General features: G+C 37.5%; 1 protein-coding gene across 1 annotated transcript in view; it reads left to right on the top strand.

The window, feature by feature from the left end:
• Positions 1–16,938, top strand: part of LOC123316655 (protein charybde-like) — a 30,439-nt gene extending 13,501 nt beyond the window's left edge. The window contains exon 3 of the mRNA XM_044902842.1: positions 14,564–16,938. Within this exon, the coding sequence (XP_044758777.1) occupies positions 14,564–14,651 (88 nt within the window). The 3' untranslated portion in view covers positions 14,652–16,938. The remainder of the gene's footprint in view (positions 1–14,563) is intronic.
• The last annotated feature ends 1,680 nt before the right edge of the window (positions 16,939–18,618 follow it).

The following is an 18,618-nucleotide window of genomic DNA, read 5'->3' as shown; positions in this document are numbered from 1 at the left end:
GTATCAAGAGTTGGGTTCTTTGAATTCTTGGTATTTTTATGGTACGTAATGGTCATAATGTGAAAACTGGAAGAAGTGGGTGATATCTTGTGTTTGATTCATCAAATAAATGAAAAAATATAATCCGAAATTCTTTTCATTCGATAAAACACTTTGTGAAATAGAAATAAAAATAACATTTTTTTATGGTTCTTCCACAGCCTGTATCTTTCAAACCGAGCCGCTTCTGAAGAAATGGTAAAGGAAAAAGGTGTTTCTTTTGACCTCAAGAATTTAATATTGAAATATTTGTACGAGTCAAAGTTCAACCCTGTATAAAAAATTTTAATGTGCGAGTCGTAGATAACTGTTATATCTATTTCTTTATTTACCATTTTTCGAAATAACCCCAAATTCATGTAGAAAAACGCAATTTTTTTTTCTTCTGTTGGAATATTTCTTATGGAGCTACTTTGACGATTTGGCTTATAAAGCGGATACCGGATATTGATTCCAGAGATCATCTTTAAGTAACAATTGAAGCAGCATGCAACGTAATAAGTAATAAACCGGAAGTGTTAGGAAGATCAATGAGTCATGTTTACGAGTATGTCAGAGCCCAAAAATGTATTGATCTGTTGAATCTTCTGTGATTCTCTTATTTCTTGTTTTTTTTTCGTTGTACTTCATTCATCAAGATGCTGATTTCATCACACGGGCTACAATATTTCATATCCTTCTGTACAGGTTTTCCTTTGAAAAAAATTCGTTAAATAATCCACTCCCAGAGTGCCAGTATCAAATGTTTGTTTCTCAGAATTTGTGGTTATGCCATGAAATTTTATAGGACTATATTGAAGAATATATAATGCAGTTTGAAATAGAACATCAGATTTCCCATATACAGGGTGATTTTCATCATGATGTCTGAAAATATTCGAAAATTCGAGTCCTGTTCTAGAGATTGGAAACCTCTGACCACATCTACTTAGAGATCCATGTGGTCATCCTGTACACCAATTTACATGAATTTGTGATGATTCATTTGTCAAATGGAGCATTCTGAAAATATGACCAAAACTGCAAATGCCCTGTATCATCCGAACGGTGTAAAACCCATCATGAGTGTCACCTATCACTGTATGTACAGGGTGAGCAAAATTCCTTGTCTACTGAGGGAATCTTGAGAACTATAAGAGCAAGAAGAAAACGGATGATACGTTTCCTAGCTTCTTTTCAGAGAAACAAAGAATGATGAAAACTGTAGCCACCTACGGTTCTTCGTTTTTGAGTTATAAGCAAAAAATGAGATTTTGATGATCTCGACAACTCCTTATAACTTTTTTGTCTTTGAACTTACAGATCTGAAACTTGAATTTTCTACAGGCACTTTTTTACGTAGAAGCTACCGACAAAAGATTTTTTTCCAATTCAGAAATAAAATATTCAGTAAAAGTTTAAAAAACTAAAGTTCGCCCAAGATTCTAAACAATTTTTTGTGTTCGTCAGTGGATTCTACGTGAAAAAGTGCCTGTTGAAGGTTCAAGTTTCAGATCTGTAACTTCAAAGACAAAAAAGTTATGAGAACTTTTCGAAATCTTATCTCATTTTTTGATAATAACTCAAAAACGAAGGATCATAGGAGGCTACGGTTTTCAACATTCTTTGTTTCTCTGAAAAAGAGCTAGAAAATGTGTTATCCGTTTTCTTCTAGCTCTTACAGTTCTCCAGATCCCCTCAGTAGACAACGTATTTTGCCCACCTTGTACAGGGTGGGCAAATTTCGATGTTTTAGTACTACAGTTTTTAAACCAGAGGAGATACACAAAATCTGATACCCCATTCTCGTTCTCTTTTTCTGAGAAACGAACAATAGTAGTAGTGATTTTTGGCCACTTTCTTTTGTTTTCGAGTTATAAGCATTCATCAACGTGTGTTCAACTCATGCGGACGCGTCGATTATTATAGCATTCGTTTTCGAATATTTTTGAATCCGACAGCAATCAGCCACCGACTCCAGGCGTTAAAAAACCCGGATTGATCGAGCTAGCTTGCCAAAAATTCTGAATTAAGTGAAAAATAAAACAGTTCAAAGTTTTCGCGAAACAAAGTGAGAAAAGACAATAATATTCCGATAATAAACTCTAATCTGAAAAGCGAACATATTGTTGTGATGTTTTTATCAGATCTGGCGCGTGCCGGACGATAACAGATAAATATAAAGTGTTCCACACACCTATAAGAAATGTCTGATGACCAAATAAGCGACCCGTTTCGAGGTTTCCCATCAAGCGAAATAAATCAAGGATATTCAAGGAATTTATCACTGCAACAAATACATCCACATCTTGACGAAAGCATGGAAACAAACAGCAAAAATACCTGGCAGGTGGCGAAAAAACGCAAGAGATCAGCCACCCAAATTCCTAGTCCGCCCACAACACCAACAAATAACAGATTCTCACTGCTAGCAACAACATCAACTAGCGACCAAAACGATAATATCAACAGAAATGAAAAGAAACAAGCCAACAACGAAAACAAAATGCCAACTCCACCACCGATTTTTATCTACGACGTTGCTGACTATAAGGCAATGTTGAATAGCTTCACACAGATAATAGAGAAAGACTCATTTCACACAAGAGTGCTAGCAAACGACAAAATTAAAATAAGCGCGCACACAGTAGACACCTACAGAAAACTATCTGCACACCTGAGAAAGGAAGAAATAATCCACCACACTTACCAAATACGCGAAGAACGAGCATATAGAGTGGTCATTAGGAACCTTCATCACACAGTTCCGATTGAGGAAATCAAAAACGAACTTCACGAAGCTGGACACAATGTCCGTAACATAATAAATGTGAAACATAGAGCAACAAGAGAACCATTGCATATGTTTTTCGTTGATCTTGAGCCCCAACCTAACAACAAAACTGTTTATGATATTCAATTTATAAATAGAACCAGAGTCAACATAGAACCACCAAGAAAGAAGCGAGGATTGATACAATGTATGAGATGCCAGGGATACGGCCACTCCAAAGCATACTGTTACAGACCTTACAACTGCGTAAAATGCGGAGAACAACACGACACAAAAATTTGCCAAAAACAGAAAAATACACCAGCAAAATGCGTCTTGTGCAACGGTAATCATCCGGCCAACTATAGGGGTTGCCAAGTATATAAAGACCTTGTACAGAAAAGCCATCCCAGAAACACCATTCGCCCACAAATTAATACCTCAAGCCTTCCGCCAAAAACCCAAACACCATCAAACAACCAAATACCACAAACACAAATTCCACGAACCTATGCTGAAGCGACAACTAATAAAAATCAGCAACAGACACCTTCCAACCTTAACCAGGAGTTATCAGCATTTTTTGATGAATTCAAAAGCCTGTTTACACAACTACTGAACCAGAACACCATAATGTTGAATCTACTCACTACCCTTGTAAGCAATGGCAAATAATATTCTCCGAATTGCAACATGGAATGCCAACGGTCTGATGAATCGCAAACAAGAGATCCAAACATTCCTAGATCTCAACAAGGTGGACATCCTACTGATTTCTGAGACACATTTCACCAATCGAACAGTATTTACTATTCCATTCTACACAGTCTACCACACAATTCATCCTGATGGAACTGCTCATGGAGGATCAGCTATAATAATAAAAAAATGCATATCCCATCACGAACTAGAAAAATTTCAAACGGACGCCATTCAGGCTACGACTGTTAAGATCAAAACCAACAACGGAAATCTATGCGTAACATCAGTATACTGTCCACCACGACATACAATCTCAACAGACACGTATAAGGAATTCTTCAGCACTCTTGGAAGCCGATTCATTGTGGGCGGTGACTGGAATGCCAAGAATACAATTTGGGGCTCCAGACTTACAACAACCAAGGGGCGTAACCTACACCGGGCTATGACTGACAAACATTATGAACACCTTTCAAACGGAGAGCCCACATACTGGCCAACAGACCCAAGAAAACTACCTGACCTTCTTGATTTTTTTTGTAGCGAACGGTATTCCAACACAAAATTGCCTAGTGGAATCACATTATGATTTAACATCTGATCACACGCCTGTTGTTGTTAGCCTAAACAGTATACCCATACAAACAAAGCTTCCACCCAAATTAGCCTCAAAACATACAAAATGGGAACACTTCAGCAACTATATTACTGAAAACCTGAGCAACATGAGTATTAAAGACCCAACTCAATTAGATGAAGCAGTGGAACATTTCACCAGTACGATTCAACAAGCAGCTTGGCATGCTACTCCCTTGAACCCACAAGAAGTATCAAATTATTTAAGCACTCCTCTCCACATACGACAACTTATATCTGAAAAAAGAAGGGCAAGGCGAATTTGGCAACGGTCACGAAACATCAACGATCTACATCAGTATAGAAGATTAACTCGGGTTCTCTCGGCAGCACAAAGAGATGTCCAAAATGCGTCGTTCGAAGCCTACACAGAAAGCTTGACTACAGCAGATCACAGCCTATGGAATGCCACAAAAAAAAATTTAAAAGACCAACACCACATATCAGCCCGATAAGAACAAACAATGGTTGGGCACGATCAAGCAAAGAAAAGGCGGATGCCTTTGCTTCACATCTGTCTAAGGTATTTGTAGAACCTGAAGGAACACCAGGGCTAACAATCGATGTCAAAGAGTTTTTAGAAGCATCATGCCAATTATCGTTACCAATCAAATCAATAACTCCCAAAGAAGTGAAAGCTGAAATACGCAAACTAAAAAACAACAAAGCCCCTGGTTATGATTTGATAACTGCACAGATCCTCAAAAGGCTACCAAAAAAAGCAATAGTGTTCCTAACCACCATTTACAATAGAATGCTAAATCTAAGTTACTTTCCCATATTATGGAAATATGCCCACATGGTTATGATACACAAAGATGGCAAACCACTACACGAACCAGCGTCATATAGACCAATTAGCCTTCTGTCAATACCAGGAAAAATATTTGAGAGACTGCTACTAAAAAGAATTCAAGAGGACCATGAAACGAACATCCTTCTTCCTGATTACCAATTTGGATTTCGGCAAAAAATGTCAACAATTAACCAAGCCCACAGAATAGTTAATGAAATAGCCAACTCTCTTGAAAATAAATGCTATTGCAACGGCGTATTTCTAGATATCTCCCAGGCATTCGACAAAGTTTGGCATTCAGGTTTGCTTTATAAAATAAAAAGAAAGCTTAATAACAACTATTACCTTTTACTGAAGTCCTACCTCTCCGATAGAAAGTGCTCCGTCAAATACAATGATGAAACATCAGGATACTTTTCCCTCAAATCAGGCGTACCACAAGGAAGTGTCCTAGGGCCTTTCCTGTACCTACTTTACACAGCTGACCTGCCCGAAACTCCGAATACAACCATTGCTGCATTTGCTGATGATGTAGCTATACTGTCCTCAGATGACGACCCCTTGGCCACCTCCAAAAACATTCAAGATCACCTAAACAAACTTGACAACTGGTACAAAACATGGAGGATGACCATAAATCAGACCAAATCAGTCCAAGTCATATTCACCACAAGAACCAGCACTTGCCCCAAAGTAACTTTAAATGGAAAAGCAATACCTACCAAAAAGGAAGTAAAATACCTAGGCATGCACCTAGATCAACGGCTCACATGGGAAAAACATATATTAGCAAAAAGAAAACATCTTGACATCAAACTCAAAAAAATGTACTGGTTAATCGGAAAAAAATCAAAACTATCCATCCAAAACAAAATGACAGTGTACAAAGCAATTTTAAAACCGATATGGTCATACGGCGTACAATTATGGGGTTGTGCGAAACCAACGAGAATTAAAATAATTCAGAGATTCCAATCAAAAACTCTTCGAACAATAGCTAACGCACCATGGTACGTTAGAAACCAAAGATTACATGAAGATCTCGAAATCCCATACGTAACTGATGTCATCAAAACCGCCTCTGCTAAATACCAAGAACGACTACAGGGACACTCTAACGATCTTATCCAGAATCTGTACGCAGGAGGACCAAACATCAGAAGACTCAAAAAATCATGGCCTGAAGATCTCCCACAGCACCACTAGACTAGTGCAGAATAAGTAGAAATGTCACTGGACATTTCACTTTCATGTTGTAACTTACATCAAAATTACTTAATACCATTATGAGTAGATTGTAATTTCTCCAAATAAATGACATACTAAAAAAAAAAAAAAAAAGAGTTATAAGCAAAAATTGGAAAAATGGCGATATTGAAATAAATTTATATCTCCGCTAATACTGATGATAGAGCTCTGAAATTGAAACTTTATACAGGCACTTTTTTACGTAGAATTCAGTGGCGTGCTCGCCTTTTTATCAGGATTTTTAATTACGAAGCTATTACCCAAAGTTATGTTTTTTTAAATGGGAACACTAGTTTTCTGTGCAATTTTTTGAAAGCTTAATTTTTACTGATTTCAAAAATATATAACATCATATGGTTTGTATCAATATAAATGATAGAAAATGGTCAAAAACCTTTTTTCTCAGTATTTCTATGGTTTCAACTTTTGATAAGCACAGAAACATATAGCATCGTATGATTACCACTGTCTCCTTCTAAAAGTCTTTTAATTATTATGAAAATTTGTTAAATATACATATCTTGATTCAAATTTTGTGAAAATTGGTAAAAAGCATAGAAAGAATGACATTACACAGAAAACTAGTGTTTCCATTCAAAAAAACATAATTTTGGGTAATAGCTTCGTAATTAAAAATCCTGCTAAAAAGGCGAGCACGCCACTGGATTGTACGTAAAAAAGTGCCTGTATAATGTTTCAATTTCAGAGCTCTATCATCAGTATTAGCGAATTTATTTCGATATCGCCATTTTTCCAATTTTTGCTTATAACTCGAAAACAAAAGAAAGTGGCCAAAAATCACTACTACTATTGTCCTCTGGTTTAAAAGCTGTAGTGCTAAAACATCGAAATTTGCCCACCCTGTACAGTTTATCAGGATTCACCCTGCATATCATTACATGTACGCAAATTATCCACTTGAATTTTTGAGCAGCATAGAATACATTCAACTGATGGCCTGTATTTTCTTTTGATGGGCTACCTGGTAGCAATGCATTGTCATTAATCATTATTCATTTGAATCCAGTTCGGTTACAAGAACAAAAGGCAAAAAAAGTAAGAGTAATAGAAATTAATGTTTTGCAGATTGCGCAAATCGAAGGTGTTTGTTTGGTGATAAAAAATAGTAACAATATCTGTTAACTGCCAGATCGAGTGCCAGATTAACGCTCATTGAAAAACGTAAGTGCTACCAACCCAGGCAACCCATAATTTTTTTTCATTTTGCAAGCTGGTAATTTTGGCGTAAGACCTGCGGTATTCTCTCCAAGTCTCACCGCCCTTTGAGATCCTATTCGGGAAAGTTAATTGTGTCATTACCTAGGATAATGGCGTAAGCCTTTAAGCGCTCACGCACACTGCCTTAAACGGACCGTGAAACGAGGGGGACCGCGAAGAGGAGGGAGGGGGTGAGTGGAAAAATATCGCGGATAAATGGGGTCACGTGTCGCCTCGGATGAAATTTCATCAATAATCGATGATCCGGTCGTGATTGAAAGAGTTCCTGGTCCGACCGTGCCACGTTTACAGATTTATTTACGACCCCATGCTATCCATTGAATCTCTGGATGGATAGGTCTGTCTGAGTAGGGGCTGCGAGGTTTTACGACGGGGCGAGGGGTGATCGCGACAACCTAGGTTCGGGTTTATGGGAATTGACCGATGGGTTTTCGGGACAACAGCTGCACTACGAGGATCTATATGGGATTACTTTAAATTCTCATGGATTCGGAAATTCAGCCAAATAAAGCATTCAATATTGATAATATAATGATAATTTGATCCAAAATGAATAAAATGAAAATGGAATACACAGTACTCCAAGTGCCAATTGGGTAGAAATGGAAATATCAAACTGGAAAGAACACATCCTAAGAATTGTCGTTACAATAATGCGAAACTTCGACTCCCATGAATTGGTGTAGGAGACTGCAGAGAAACTGAGGTTTTGGTTCTTTGCAGGACAGATGGCGCATCGTGTAGATAATTTCTCAAAACGTCGTCTCGTTTTTATTTAAGACCCCATCCTCCAGTTGGAATATTCAGCGCTACACTGTACTGGCGAGGGACAATGATCTCGAAACCGGTCTACAGTTGCGTTTGGATGTTTCGACTTCTCTGGGATTCCCTACGCCAGTTCATGACTAGCTCGCATTGTTGGAACGACAATTCTTTGGACAATTTCTTTTGGAATTTATCAAACTATGATAGTTTGATATCGATTGGACTCAAACCTCTTGGTCAAAATCATCGGATGTTATGCCAATCATCTTCGATTTCGAAATGCCCTTTGAGACGGTCATATCTGACCGTCCTAGTGCAATAAGTTTCGTAAATCGTTTGGACAAAAGTCATCCACGTAGTTTACTGATGGATCAAAATCAGAAAGGGGCACTGGCATTGGCGTATATGGACCTAAACTGAGGATCTATGAAGCCCTGGGAAGTGAACCCTCTATTTTAGAGACCGACGCACTGGCTGTTTACGTATGCGCTCAGGAGTGTCTTGAAATGAACCTCAAAGGGGCGCATATCTACATCACCACGGATAGCCAGGCCACGCTGAGGTCCCTGGAATCACACTGCCAGAGATCTCTGCTGACATGGAAGTACCGTAATACCATAAAGCAACTGGCCAGAGACAACAAAGTGACTCTACTATGGGTACCAGGGCATTGTGGTGTTGAAGAAAATGAGAAAGCCGATGAACTTGCAAAAAGGACATCACGGTTAACACCTGCTGGACCTGAGCCTTTCTGTGGGCTTGGAAAACACCAAACACCAATATAAGGCAGCGGTCCAACTTTGGAGTTAAACAACAGAATATCCCTCTGGAGAAACACTCCTGGACTTACTCAGTCAAAGAAATTCGTGATGATTTCACCGACCTACACCAGAAAACTGCTAAAGCTGTCACGAGCTGAGCTTCGGGTGATGGTGGGACTTTTGACAGTTCACTGCCGGTACAAATATAATTTGTATAGTATGGGGAAGTCAGCAGATGAGATTTGTAGGCTCTGTGGATCAGAAGCAGAAACAGCTGAACACATGGTATGCAAGTGTCTGGAGCTGGCTGGCCTAAGAACCGCCCATATGGGGAAACCGGTCCTGGATACTCACGAGGTAACGGCCAAGGTCCCTAAGGATGTTGTCGATTTTATCAACATCATTAACGACCTTATTTGGTTCCTATGAATGAGTAGGGTAGAGAACAAAAGATCTACATGGTCGCAGTTCCCGAAAGGCTAATCAAGCCACAACGACCCCGGTTCAAATAATAAATAATAATAATGATTATAGTTTGATAAATCCAAAATAAAAAATCTAAGAAGGGTGGAAAAATTTTTTTTGAACATAATTCTAATCAACAAGTTCAACTAAGTAAGACAACAGGACAAGAAAATTTGAAATGTCACTTACATATCAGGGCATAAAATTGTATAACTATTTACCTTACCATATTCGATCTCCGAATTTTAGATAATTCAAGTAGAGTGTGGAAGCTTTGTTGTTGAAAAATTGTTATCATTCTGTTCGTGAATTTTTAAATGATGCTTTTGATATTCGATGATTGCTTGTATTATTTTCTCTTTTTTTGCTGACTTATCTCACACATAATTTCCTGTCTTAAGAGATCAATAAACGATGACTGTAGCCTTGCTGCTTTCATACTTCTCTCCAGAGGAACATTCACTTACATATCCCAAATATCTCAGATATCAAAAGGATTAAGCTCTGTTGGAGCCCTTTCCAGGTTTTCGGGCTCGTGGTGGTGGTCGGGTTTGGGCCGCTGCTCGGCACCTTGTTGTCGGTTGGATTCCTTATTCACCAGCACTTCCTGTCGAAGCAGACGGTGTTCCTCTGCATTCCCCATGCACTTGCGTACAGTTCTCGCCGTTCCCAGCAGTACCGCCTTCTGCATGACTCTTTAGATATTTTCGTCAAACTGAAGTTTCCTCAAGTTCTTTAGTAGTTTCTTCGGTATCAGGCCTGTAGATGATATGACAATATTGATGGTCTTGATATCTTTCAGCTTCCACTGTCTCCTGGTTTGTTCCTCGAGATCTCTGTTTTTTGAAATTTTTTCAGTGTGCCTATCAAAAAATTGTTATTATTTGGAATCGCCATGTCGATGAATGCTGTGATATCTTTCAGCTTCCACTGTCTCGTGGTTTGTTCCTCTAGATCTCTGTTTTTTGAAATTTTTTCAGTGTGCCTATCAGAAGATTGTTATTATTTGGAATCGCCATGTCGATGAATGCTGTGATCTCATCCTTCTTGAGCAATATGAGGTCTGGTCTATTGTGAGTTATTTTCTGGTCTGTGAGAACCATGCGATCCCAGTAGAGCTTGTGATCATTTTCCAATACAGCATCCGCATGGTAATTGTAATAAGGAACCATTTTTGAACTTAGAAGTTGGTGTTTTAGTGCCAATTCTTGGTGAACAGTCTTGGCAACAGCATCATGTCTACTCTTGTACTACGTGCCCGCAGCTTCTGATATCCCCCGGTGATGTGCTGGATAGTTTCATGTGTCGCACAGCCATAACGACAGCTATCATCCGCCACTGAGGCATCCTTGGCGATATATTTTATACAGTTCCTTGTCGGAATCACCTAGTCCTGGATGGCGAGGATGAAGCCCTCTGTCTCCGGAAACAACCTTTCGGAAGTCAACCAGTAGTTCGACGCAGATATGTCGACGTAATCATGATTGACCTCGTTCTGGTGCCTTCCATGCAAAGGTTTGCCAATCAGTTTCTGCATTTTGCTTTCTGAGGAGTGTCGACAGTTTCCAAGTGGTCCTGTTGTAGCTTCAACGGATTAGAACTACCAGCAACACAAACTACTCGATGGAGTTCTGATCTGTTACGAGTATCACATAAAACAAAAATTACTTCCAAAAATGTTTTAGAATTTTTCGAATATCTCGAACATGAATCAAGACAGGAGCGAAATTTTTCAGAAAAATTTTTCAGATACGCCCTGTAACTCGAGAACGAATCATCTATAATCTGTTATCTGATTATTTCGATAAAGAAATCGGAGGTCCTTGGAGATTTTTTCCCTTAGTCTCATAGTTCTCTAGATGCTTTCAATTAGCATCGAATTTGGGACACCCTGTATATGCTCCATTGAAATTCTTTCACGCCCTCCAGGTTCAACCGGTTATGGTAGGGAACGGTCAGAAATTTTGTTTTCTGTCGTTTCGTGCCCGGACATCCCTCATGAAGAATTCCAGAAGAATTAATTCACACGTTCGTCGTGGCCCTTGCGACGCTTCCGACCCTCACTTTGGACGTGATTAAATAGTTCACGTGACGGAGGTAAGAAGTACGGAACTCGCCCGCTAAGCACGGAAATTCGAAAGGCACATAAATCCGGGTGTCGCCAACAGGTTCAGGGTTAATTTCCCGTTTTCGGCTCTAGGTGGATGTGTAATGCGTTTCTGTCATGCATCGAATGAATTTGAACGCGTTATGCCTGGTTCACACGCGCGTCGCGGAAACTGAACGCGACAGGAGATGCTGGAGGAAGAACTATTAGATTATATTCGACTGGAAGGTCAGGAGGTCACCCTCTCCTGAGGGGGAACAAGTGTGGGGATTCTCACTCTACTGAGCTCGAGACCCACTAAAAACCCTAGACTGCTTCTTCATGGGTTCCGGGCATTTTGCCTATTAACCAGTTGACTCTTATGGTTTCTGGTCTCTCACACGATCATAGTCGTGTTGATAGTTGATGTCTATATCTTTTATAAGTTAAGCTCTTCTTTGGTTACTTTCTAAATCCTCAACTGATCTCTCGGTCTTCGGTGGTAGGTTCTTGACCTTCTAGCTTCTTCTGTTGGATCGTAGTCGACTAATCTTCGTAGTTCCTCTTTTGGATGTTGTTTGGCTTTGTCGAATATCCTTTCCGCCTTTCATAAATTCTGTAACTGGTTCCCATTCTAAGTCCTTGTAGATTTGTTTGTTCCTAACAAACCAGGGTACATCCATCGCCATTCTAAGGAGTTTATTCTCAGCGGCCTGTATTCTCTTGATGTGGGTCTTGGCTGCGAAGCCCCATGCCGCCGATCCATATGTGAGTTGTGGTCGCGCGATAGTTTTAATCATCGTCAACTTGATGTTCTTATTCATATGACTTCTTCTGTCTTTGAGTGGATAAAGTCTACTCATTGCTGCTTTTGTCTTATCAACTGCACATTTGATGTGGTTTTTCCATGTTAGTCCTCTGTCAAGCTTCACTCTTAGGTATGTTGCTTCATTTTCCCATTCAACCTCTTCTCCATCAACTTCAAGGTTTTCTTCCATCCTTAATCTTATCTTCTGCAGTAATATTGCTTGAGTCTTTCTTCCATTGATTTGGATTTTCCATTTGATGCACCATTTGAGTAATGCATCTATGGCTTCCTGCAGTCTCTGGTGTATGATCTCTGGGCGTCGATGTCTGAACGCTATTCCTGTGTCATCTGCGTACAAGGTGAGCATATTTCTAACATTCTTCGGGATATCATGAACGTATATTACGTAAAGCAGAGGTCCAAGTACCTATCCTTGAGGCACTCCCGCTTCCTGGTTTGGTTTGAGAGGTTGCTCCATCTATCTTCACATAAAAGTTTCTATTCCTCAGATAGTTCCTTATAATCTTGCACAGCAAGAATATCCTGCTTATTTCATCTTGTAGATTAGGCCTTCGTGCCATACTCCATCAAAAGCTCTCTCGATATCCATCAGAACTAATCCTGTGGCCTGTTTGGTCTGCATTTCTTCTGTGACGTATTCTATGAGCCGTAGCAATTGGAGTTCAAAATCCAAATTGTTCGGGTGAAATTATCTTCAAGATTTCTGTTTCCTCATTCAGCCTTTTAGCGATAACCCTCCCGACGATTTTTCCTAGTGCTGATAGTAGGCTGATTGGTCTATAATTTTGAGGAAATTTCCGTTCCTTTCCAGTCTTGTTGAAAACTCATTTCTGCAGTTTTCCATCTCTTTGGGTAGTATTCGATCCTCATCACTCCGTTTGTAATATTCGTCAAGGCTGCTATTCCTTTTCTAGGCAATTTCTTCAACATATAATTCGTTATCCTATCTTCTCCCGGCATCATCAGATTTTCGTTTACCCCCACTTCTTCTTCTAGATCTTCATTGTTATAATCATTTTCTGAAGTTTATTTTGGCTTCTCTCTCAATTGAGTCGGCAAGTGCTTCAGCTTTTTCAATTCTCGTATATACCATTCCGTTTCCTCCATGCAGTGGGGTTATAACTGTCCGTTCTCGTCGTAAGCATTTTTGTATTTTCCAAGCCGAGTGATCTATTGTGTCCAGTTCCCTTAATCTCTGGTGCCATCTGTTATTAGGCAGTTCTGTTAAAGCATTTTTCAATATCTGACTATGCTTTTTCAGTTTCTTCTTGTCTTCTTCTCTTTTTGTTGTTTTTGTTTTTGAAGCAATAAACTGGAGAATTTTCCAAATGTTGGTGCTAACTTCGCATTTTGAGGGTGTCATTGTCCCATTATAGGATAGGTTACAAACAAAGATTTTTTTTACAAATAGTAACTACTTCTTATCGGTAGTAATACTAACGGTATTACTACCGAATTTCTAATTGTACTTTATTTCTTGCAAAAAATCGAACAGTGGGTGCCGGTAAAGTTAGCACTCAGCAGAATGCGGTGTTTTTCTACCACTATCTTTGAGGTACATACGAAAATTTTGGGTGTTACAAATAGTTGCTAACGAAAGCAAAAAATTATCTTTATTTTTGACAAACTGGGTGCTAATTTCGCATTTTGAAAGTGTAATTTTTCCATTATAGATTAGGGCTAATTTTGGCTTTGCAAATAGTTACTAACGAAGTGCTATTGGAAGCAAAAAAACTGGAGAATTTTCGAAAATGTGGATGCTAACTTCGCATTTTGAGGGTGTCATTTTCCCATTATGGGTCAGGTTGCAAATAGAGATTTTGTATTACAGATAGCTACCAATGATAGACTTTCTAATTGTACTTTATTTTTTGCAAAAAAATTGGTAGCACCCAGCGGAATGCGGTGTTTTTCTACCACTATCTTTGAGGTACAAACGAAAATTTTGGTGTTATGAATAGTTAATAATGAATTATTAACGAAATCAAAAAAATTATCTTCATGTTTGAAAAATTGGGTTCTAACTAACGCATTTTGGAGGTTTTCCTATTATAGATAAGGTTACAAACGAAAATTTTGGCTTTACAAATAGTTACTAACGAAGTGCTATTGGAAGCAAAAAACCTGGAGAATTTTCGAGAATGTGGGTGCTAACTTCGCATTTACTATTCTAGTAATATTCGTTGTTCGCACTACCCTATTAGTTAATTAGGAGATCGTATGATTGAGAACAACTTTTTTTCAGGAACCTAACCAGGGGCGGAACAATAGTGGTAAGTCCGGCCTACACCATAAGTAAAAAAAAATTATATAGAACACAAAGCACTGATTAAGAAGAGCCGAACTGATGAAGATAAGACTGAAAATAATGCATCAACATAATATGCCGTGTCATTTTGCGTGTTTTCCTGTATCTGTCTTGTCACCCTTGTGTCCTTACGTCCTTGTTTAACTAAAGGGGGGCTTAATCGCCTTTTTCCCAGGTAGAGAGTGATTTTATGTGATCTTGAGCTGTAGTCTTTCAGTAGTGAAAATGGCCAATCATTTTTCCAATTTTTCAGTCTCGAAATTACCCTTGATAAAAAAATATTTCGATTTTTTCATGATAAATTTTAATAATAATTATTTTCTTACCTACTGTTCGAGAAAAATGAAAAATAATATAAGTTTTTATAATAGTAGCAAAAAATTGAATTCACAAAACATTCATTGAATTCTGTTGATGGGAGGGAGAAATATTGAAAATCGATGAAAGTCATCAATATTCATTTTATTTCAAATTGTCATATCAACAGAATGAAATCTTTGTTTTGTTCATAAATTACCAAATCAATTTGGCAGTGATCAAATTACTGGGGTTGAAATGAAATTGGACATTTTCTCTATCGATTAACATTGATTTGATATCCTTGTTCTAAATTATAAAATATTCGATATTTATAGTAGAATCAGATTTCTCTATATCATATGAATGTTATGTAAGCTTAGGAAAGGAAGGCATTCGAAAAACAGGTTGTTCGGTGAAAAACTTAAGTGGAATTTTCATGCATTGTTCGGTTCAATTCAGTATTCAGGTTTGAATATAATGAAACGGTCTTCACTGTAGAAAGAAGCTGAGCTGCTTCTCTTAGGAGTTGTGGATGTTCGACAATATTTTTCAGGATTTCTGATGCATGGCTCCATGGCTTTTTGCCTTTGCTCTTCAGCCTGTTTTTTAAATTCCTCCCTAGAGTTATATTTGTAATTGTTAGATCGTACCAAAGGAGTCTTGGAAAATTAATATATTTTGGGTTTATTGTAATTAAATGTGTATGGGTTGGACATGGGAAAATCTTTAATTGTCCAAGACTCTCCCAACAGGTTCACCTCTTAGGGATCAATCGCTGAAAAATTTGGGCATTTATCATATAAGGCGATTTTTACCTAGGGTGAATTTGTAAACTCCGAGATAGTTCAAATGCAATGTTTATTGACTGAGTAATTTTAAAGCATCGGATGTAGTCATAGATGGACGACTTTAAGAAGGGTAAGAAAATTGCATCGAAGTTCTATACTACGTGGCACTAACAATAAACTTTTCTTTTCTACAATTGCAATATGGAAATGTCATTCAGAGGACCAAATAAAGAAAAGATTGAATGACAAATCCACGGGTTTTTAATGGGAATGGGAAAAAATATACAGTAGTCGGAATTGAATGCCGAAAGAGTGAGACATTTGGGGCGTTATTGGTAGACTCTTGAGAACAGTTTATTGCTGGTTTGAATTAATTTATTACCTACGAATCAGAAATAAGTGGGACGTGCTTGATTTTTCTAGGGGATAGTAATTTTTTCGAATCGATGATTTATTTTTCAATTCTGTCGATTCATAACTTGTGTATGTCGAAAAAATCCTATGAATCGAATATTAAATGGCATATCAAAAAATAAATATGGAGTAGAACTGGAAAAAAATTACTATCCCTTGCGGATCAAGAATAAGTTGACATTTTATCGATTTCGAATCCATATCTGGGTTATTCAATATTGATTTATCATGCATTCTAGATATCCGTTCCATTTTCATCATTTCGTAAAAAAAATTTCTTAATTTTTTTAACCTATTATTTATTATACATGTTTACAGGTTATTATTTATTATCAACTTTTTTGTTATCCAAAAAGCCTGGCAGCTTTCAACTTCAAATTCCATCCTATTTCTCTAGGGCAAAGAAACGTTTCAGTATTATTTGTTTGCGACAATGCCTTTGAACCTCTTGAGAATTAATTAGATAAGTTTAGTGCCCTACCTTAAAAGGAGGATTTAAAATGTAATAAGTGTAAAGAGAGATCGCTAAACAGCCATTCGAAAGCAAATCCGATGAAGGAGCTCATTTAGCTCGTGTAATGTGATATATTTTCAATCAGAATCAATGTCATCCTCTATCAGAACTGACAAATGAATTGATAGGGTAGAATGAGAGTCGGTGAATATTTTGGATAATATATTTATAGTATTACTGTAATTTTGTTTCGAAAACTTTTGTGATAGTATGATTAAGGTTTTGTACTTTTCAGAAATTTATTATTATTGTAGATTCAATGTGAAGATATGTCAATAAAATTTATTAAAATATGATTACAAACATGTTTTTATTTCACAGAAAAAGTCAACCCCCCAATACGTACTACTTAATTCCGTTTTCGGTGTACAAAACTATATTACTTGATTCTAATACTAAGATAAGCTCACATATTTCTACAATTTTCATTAGTTAAAAGCTCAATTCTGTGCTTGAATATTGAGGTATATTTTTTACCATTTGGTTCAAAAGATTGATTTTTATCGGAATGTAAATGAACGTATTCTACTTTCTGCAATTCACCAGTATATCATTTTATCATTAATGCAAAAATAGAAAAGTTACTTACAAAACACTTTAGAAAAGGAGCCTAGGTCAACGAGATTTATAATTAAGAACTACTTTAGCTTAGTTTTCTGACACACCCATGCCTCATGGTCATATAAATATGGTCTAAGTGGGCTTCACATAGTAAGGTAAGTACACCAGTATACCTAATATGATTATAATGGCGATGCAACCAATTTTGATCGCATTACAGGGCATGTAATATCGAATTTATCGTGGGTGGACCATTAAAGGTTGCAAGTTGGAACTTATTTATTTTCTTTGAATCCAATGGACAAGTGACCTGTTTTTTTTAGAACTTCAACTCAAAGATGATGATTGATTATTGGGGATCACCCATTAACTGAGCAGATGAGGGTTGTAAGAACGGTTTCTTGATATAAGAAAAGAAAGAATATAAAAATAAACGAATTTTCTTCAGATACATATAATATCAAATCATCAAATAACTTAATCAAACTAGCAAATCACCACTAATTGTATTAAGAGAATATCTCGTCGAGAAAGAGTAGATGTTGAACATTGTTTCAGTCTCATTTGACCTCTTAAGAGCAACACAACTCATTCCCCGATGAACAAACAACCCTGAATCTATGGTTTCAAATAAATTTCCACTATTCACAGAGCTCAACTTTCAAATGTAATTTCGATCAAAGGATTAAAAAAACCATTTCTTCACAATCTTCGTCTCTCTACTGTGTTTATCTACAGTATGGTCTAACGAAAACTTAAAACCTCGATTTTTCGGCTTTAAAATGAAAATGTGGAAAATCGCTCGGACTCATCAATTTCTGATTCTGCTCCTTCAGTTTAAATAGGGATGAGGTGTTGCGATACCTAATATTGAAGATCTTATCGAGTACTATCTGATCCTAAAATTTCGCTTCAAAATTACTATCGATAACGAAATGACAGGTAAAATAGTGGAAGAGTAGGTACCGTAGATTCGAGCGACTTGGGACGATTTGGAATTTCAACTTGTCATATTTCAAAAACGGTGACCTATTTTCATATGAGTAAGAGGTTAAAATATGCTTAATGACTCTGACTATTGATTAGGATATACAGGTTGCTGCAATAGTGCGTTAGGCTTCCATAGCTGCCAAACCCGACGTTTAAAGAATTTAGTTGAGAAGCATTCCCTTTGTACCTTCAATTCTGCATCTCAGGAAATTATTTTCTGATATACAGGGTGTTCCAAAAAAATATTCAACAAATGAGTAATTTTTTAAACGGAACACCCCTTATATTTTTGCATATTTTCAATGCTCTTCAATACCTCTACCATGATGCAAAATATTAGGGATATTTTTTCAACCGTACGGATCTTATTCAGAAAAAACTGCAAAATTTCGACGAAACAGTAGTTCGGTAAAAGCCCTTTACCG

Source organism: Coccinella septempunctata, chromosome 7, assembly GCF_907165205.1.
Source record: "Coccinella septempunctata chromosome 7, icCocSept1.1, whole genome shotgun sequence".
In the NCBI taxonomy this organism is placed as follows: Eukaryota; Metazoa; Arthropoda; class Insecta; order Coleoptera; family Coccinellidae; genus Coccinella; species Coccinella septempunctata.
The sequence above is the reverse complement of the archived record's forward strand: the minus strand, read 5'-3'. Positions and strand labels throughout refer to the sequence as shown.